This window comes from Psammomys obesus, unplaced genomic scaffold (genome assembly GCF_907164565.1).
Source record: "Psammomys obesus unplaced genomic scaffold, mPsaObe1.curated_primary_1811, whole genome shotgun sequence".
NCBI classification, from domain to species: domain Eukaryota; kingdom Metazoa; phylum Chordata; class Mammalia; order Rodentia; family Muridae; genus Psammomys; species Psammomys obesus.
The window spans coordinates 14,753,792-14,759,936 of NW_026596073.1; the positions used below are offsets into that span (position 1 = coordinate 14,753,792).

The 6,145-nt window shown below is 43.5% G+C and overlaps 1 protein-coding gene across 1 annotated transcript in view; it reads left to right on the plus strand.

Annotated features, from left to right (window-relative positions):
- Wif1 (WNT inhibitory factor 1) overlaps positions 1–3,112 on the plus strand; it is a 61,510-nt gene extending 58,398 nt beyond the window's left edge. The window contains exon 10 of the mRNA XM_055626053.1: positions 2,301–3,112. Coding sequence (XP_055482028.1) covers positions 2,301–2,422 — 122 coding nt within the window. The 3' untranslated portion in view covers positions 2,423–3,112. The remainder of the gene's footprint in view (positions 1–2,300) is intronic.
- Positions 3,113–6,145: the final 3,033 nt, after the last annotated feature.

The window sequence follows — 6,145 nt, forward strand, 5'->3', positions numbered from 1 at the left end:
TATCTATCTATCTATCTATCTATCTATCTATCTATCTATCTATCTATCTATCTATCTATATCATGGTGCTGGGGATCCAACCCATGCCCTGAGCCTTACTACAATCTGCCCTTAATATTTTAAGTGAACATCAGTATCTGCTGACCTCTGGTTTAAAAAAAAAAAATCAAGCTCTATAAATTTATATGTAATACACAAGACATTTTTTTTTTTTGTGACCTTTCAATGGCACTGGATACAATTTGAAGGAAAAAACAGGCTCATAGAAGCCCTTCCTGGGGAAAAGAGTCTCATGGAATTGTGCCTTTCGGATTTACTGACTATCCCAAATGAACTAGGGATGTAGATGAATCACAGGCCTGTTTCATACATGAAATGAAGTTTGATCAGCCCCAAGCACTAAGCATTGATCGGTATCCCTCCCCTGTGCCCAGTCTAGGCATTGGGGCCACATAAGCAAAGAGATGGGAAAGACCCTGCCTTGTAGAGAACACAGCCCAGGATGGGGAGTGGGAACAGTCACCAAGTGAGCAAGATGGCGGAGATCCCTGGCACCTAGAACGGCACTCCTGTGCACCTGTCCACAGCACCCCAGGAACCGATTGTCTCAATCCTGTCCACCTCTAAAATGATAAAATACAAATTTGAATAAATTTGTTCAAATATCCTTTCTAGACCAGTTTTCCGAGGGTAGTGCATGCAGCCCAGCGAGCACGCCCAGCCGGGTAGGCCCAAAGGGACTGTCACCCATCCGAAATGAAAGCAAGTTGCCTCCCTGTGCCGGAGCAGTGAGGCAGCCGCCATGTTTCACTCCGCTGTAGACCGCCCTGGTCCATCTGCCGTTGGCACCTCTCTCACGGCAAGGCTTCGCACGCAAGAAGGTGCCCTGTTGCTTTTTCAGTTGCAGACCGGTTCAGGAGAGGCCACCCAGCTGTTTTGTACGTTAGCTAAGAGAACCGAGCTGAAAGAATGGGGTTTATTTTGACTAGAGGGAGGTGCCGGGGAAGCTCTGAGTCAGAGAATTCTGGTAAAGATCAGATTCCCAGCGGGGTGGCACACTGGGAGGTCCTAGGCACCCAGGCGTCATAGAGGAGAGGAGGGTCTTGGAGACAGACCAACTCTCTGCTCAGGCTCTCCCACCCCAGCAGAGAGCTTGGCCTTCATGGGTGGCAAGCCAGGCAGCAGGGGAGGGGATTTACCCCAGTGCATTGTTGGCTGGTGTTTTGAGCATTCTGTGTGCTAGTAGCCTACATGCTGACAATTCAAAGAAACACATTCAACAAGGGGGCTCTGTTCTCAATAGTCGTTTAGCAGCATGCTTGCATTTAAAACCACAAGGAACACACAAAATGTTGAATTTGATTGACTCTGATGCACAGGAAGACAGAGACAGATTTTATTTTATTTTTTAAGGTGTAATTGCTGTCTTGGATCCATTCTAGGAAAGCAAAAAAAAAAAAAAACTAGTCAGTGTTCACCCAGTACTTCCAGAAGTTCCCAAATGGAAAGGAAAGAAAGTAGGCTCGAGTTTCAGAAGCAGAGTGGAAGATGGGTAGAGCAGCACTTTGAGCAAAATTCACAAATCCTACTGACAGGCATCAGGAGGCATCTTCTCTACCATGCACAGCAGCGGTCCTGATTCCAGTAGGACTCCTGTGTACTAGTGTGATAGACTTGATCCTGGGATCTATACGAAGAATGGAAGCTGCTGTGTTGAACTGCTTTAACATAAGTGAGGCTGGTTTGGTAGTGCAGTGAAAAAAAAAAGTGACCAACTTCTCAGCAGGACCTTGGGAGACCTCAGCATAGGACCAGCCCCTTCATTGAGCCATCTTGTTTATAGTGAGGCTGGAGGCATGGTTTGTCCATAGAGTGCTTGCTAGCACGCACAAAGAACTGGGTTTGAGTCCCAGTATCAAATAAACTTGGCCTGGTAGAGCACACCTGCCATTCCCAGCTCTAAGGAGGGGAAAGAAGGAAGATCAGGAGTTCAAGGTCACTTGAGGCTGCAAAATACTATTTAGAGAGGGGGAGAGGGGTTCTATACAGCCAAGATATATAGTGACAGACCCAATGAGAAGCAGACCTAATGGAGCTAGGCACACGGGTTTCTGTTGGGCAGAGACCTTGAACCTGTCACCTGTCTTTATCCAGGGAGTTTTGTGTGGCTACTATGGTCTTGCTCAGGGATGAAAAAAAAATTGGTTTCATTTGAATGGTTAATGGAAAAAAACAAAACAAAACTGAGGTGCCTTTTTTTTGTAGTTTCTTTTCTTTTAAGCTGTGAATAATTTTTGCAGGGTATGGAGCCAGCCTCATGTATGCCCCGAGGCCAGCAGGCGCCAGGCAGGAGCAGCACAGGCCTTCACTTAAAAAGGCTGAGGGGCAGAGGGATCCACCTGAATCCAATTACATCTGGTGAACTCCGCCATCTGAAACGGTTCAAGTTACACCAAGTTCATAGCCTTTGTTAACCTTTCATGTGTTGAATGTTCGAATGATGTTCATTACACTTTAGAATACTGGCCTGAATTTTATTAGCTTCATTATAAATCACTGGGCTGATATTTACTCTTCCTTTTAGGTTCTCTAAGTACGTTCGTTGAGCATGAAGGCATAGATTTTTTTTTTTTTCTTCCAGTCCCTTGGGACATATCTTATATTTTGTCAGTTGATCAGGTTAAAAATTTGTCTCTTCAGTGTGTAGTTGGCAGATATATGCGAAATTACGACACATTGTGGTATTAGGATTGGGGACATTAGAGAGGGTGAACTGGGCAAAGATGCATAAATCACAAGAGTGTGGATAAGGCAGTTAATGGTATTTAAACCACAGTATTTCAAATTGTATTGTCAAATATTTGGACACTTGTATAATTAATATTTCAATTGCTCTCCCTTATCTTGAGGTCTGCACAATATATTTAGTCCTTACTGTTACTCTAGACAGTTTAGTTTTGAGGGGGGAACTAAGTAAAAAAAATAATTACACTGTGTTAGTGGCATTTAAACAATATAATATATTGTAAACACAACGAAATAAGGAATATAATGTATGAAGTCTTTGCATCGGATGGAAGCAATATAATATATTGTAAACAAAACACAGCTCTTACGTAATAAACATTTTATACTGTTTGTATGTATAAAATAAAGGTGCTGCTTTCATTTTCTGAGTGTTGTGCGGGGTCTTTGCATTACTGCTAGCCTATGGAAACAAAGATGGCCGCTATTAGCTCTCCAAAAGTCTCAGCTCTTCCTCCTCCCTCCTGCCTGCTCCTCCCCTCCCCCACCCCACGCTCTCTTACGGTACCCAAGCCCTGCTACAGGACACTCTTATCACTGTCTTCGAGACTCCCAGTTAGGCCACGTCTCAGCTTGTCATCTCTCTCAAGAAATCTCCACTTCTGTGAGATAGCTGAGACTGGTCTCAGTTTAGGAAGCAGGAAACTCAAACATGGCTCTACCGAATGGCAAAGCCTTCATGCTACCTTGTGTCATGGAAGACAGAAGGGGCAAAAGAGGAAGAAGGCTCAAGAACAAAGGGAACTGGACCTGTGTTTGCAACAACCAAATGCCGAGCTCAGTAATGTGCTCTGCAAGAACGTCATTGCATCACGGTTCAGCCTCTGCTTATTAAGTGCCCCTTCAACAGTTGCCTTGGAAATTCTGCTTCCAGCATTAGAAACTTGGGGGTCACTTCAAGGCGTAGCAATATCCCACTAATGGAAGACCTCCTAAGACTGGTTAAAGGTGTTGGGATTTCACAAATATCAAATACCACTATTCATTATTCAACCCACTGAACCCAAGTACACTAGGTGTCATGTTATCCTATAAAGCAAATATTATTGTTCCTTTTTTATAGACAGCCCATGTATGAAGACAGTAAGACAAATATTTACCCTAAGTCACAACGATAGGCACAGAGTTTAAACTCTTCCATCTGACTCCAAGGAAATAACACTACACAGCTCTCCCCCTTCCATGTGCGCTATGAACCACACAACAGAGATCACGGACAGCATCTTCCAACCTTGCTACTCGCCTTCTTCCTCTAGGAGGAGGGTAGACTTTCTTTCATAAATAACCAGGATCCAACCTGGTTTCTTCCTGGTAGGTAGTGGCCTGATCAGCTGTGTGGTACAGGAGATGAATGACAAGAAAAATAAGCTAGATTTCATGTAAAATTACAGACTGAAGTAATCTCCATTGACCATCTCCAACCCTGTTTAATTATGAACTCTGCTAGAAATTTGTGAGGACAGTGGCTACAGATGTGGCTCTGCCTGGCAGACTGTTTGCCTGGCACCTGTGAAGCGCTGGGTTCAAAGGCCAGCAACACATAAAACTGGGCATGGTGGCAGACATCTGTAATCTCAGCACTGGAGAGCTGAGGTGGGAGATTCAGAGGTTCAAGGTCATCCTTGGGTTCATAGTGAAAGACTTCCTAAAAGTTTTTTTTTTTTTTTTTTTTCATTTATTTGTCTGATTATGTTGTGTGTGGATATCCTGGGAGGCCAGAATAGGGTACCAGATCTCCTGGAGCTGTATTTGCAGGTTGCTGTGAAGTACCCAATGTGGGTATTGGGGCTGAACTCCAGTCTCCTACAAGAGCAGCAAGCGTGCTTAACAACGGAACCAGCTTTCTAACCCCACATACTGAGTTTGAAGCCAGCCTTCTGCCTGAAATGGATAAAGAGAAAGCAGAGACTAATGTGCTAGCACACGCACTATAAAAGCTAGAAATGTTTAAAACGCAGAGAAAAAATATAAGTATAAACTCTTACATTCAATATACAATTCACACACACACACACACACACACACACACCAAAGGACACATCATATAGTGGAGAAATACAATGTGAAATGACTTTAGGGTCAGAGACTCAGAACAGATTTCAGACCTAAGCAAGGTGACCAGCTAAACCTAGCCTTCCCAACAGGGAGACAGACCCCTGAGCATCCATGTTAATGGCTGAGGCAGGCCACAGGAGTAACACTAGTGGGGCAGGAGCAGAGTTTTCCAGAGGTGTTTGGTTTAAATTTTCACTGGGTTTTGTTGCTGAGAATGCCTGGTAGGCACCTAGAAATGCAGGTAGGTGCTCAAGGCCGTTCTCACTTCATTATCAGCCCTATTGTAAGTGAATCATACTCATTATATTGAACAGTTTTGATAAAAAGTATACCCAAAAGCCTTTTTTTTTTTTCTTTTTAAAGCTAGGTGTGGTTTCATTCACTTGTGGTTTTAGGTTCTATATGTAACCGGAATTCTTTGTTACTTACCTAATTACCTACATATGGCCTTTATCATATGGTTGAGCATTGAGGGTTCCTGGCTACCAGATATATTTTGAATCTTTATCCAAAAAAAAAAAAAAAATACTCTTTGGTTACTTTGTTAATTTATGTAGAGCCACAACAGTGGGAAACCAGCTATTAAAAAAAAAAAAAGACTGAAAATTGTTACTTTATTGGTTCTGAAATATTTTTTTGTTATTCATATGAAGCTACTGGTAAGGAAAGTGGGAAGGCAGGGAAGGAACAGCAGGAGGAGGTGATTGTATAAAATACCTCTGTAAATATTTTTAGAGTGAAGGGCTAGTAGAACGGCTCAGCCAGGAAAGACTCTTGCTGACCGACAGCCAGTTCAGTCCCCAGAAGCTACATGGTAGAAGGAGAGAGCTGTGATGGTTTGAAGGAAGATGGACCCCAGAGGCTAGTACGTTTGACTCCTTGGTCCTCAGGTGGTGGAAGTGTGTTTGGAAAGGATCAGGGAGCATGGTCTGGTTGAAGGAGGTGTGTCATCCTATGGTTTTTGAGGTTTCAAAGGCCTGTGCTGGTCCTAGTTTCTCTCTCTCTCTCTCTCTCTGAGGTCATCCTTGGGTTCATAGTGAAAGACTTCCTAAAAGTTTTATTCATTTATTTGTCTGATTATGTGTGTGTGGATATCCTAGGAGGCCAGAATAGGGTACCAGATCTCCTGGAGCTGTATTTGCAGGTTGCTGTGAGGCACCTAATGTGGGTATTGGGGGCTGAAAGAGAGAGATTGAGAGAGAGAGAGAGAGAGAGAGAGAGAGAGAGAGAGAGATGCTTATGGATTCAGTGTAAACTCTCAGCTGGTATTCCAGCACCAGGCTAA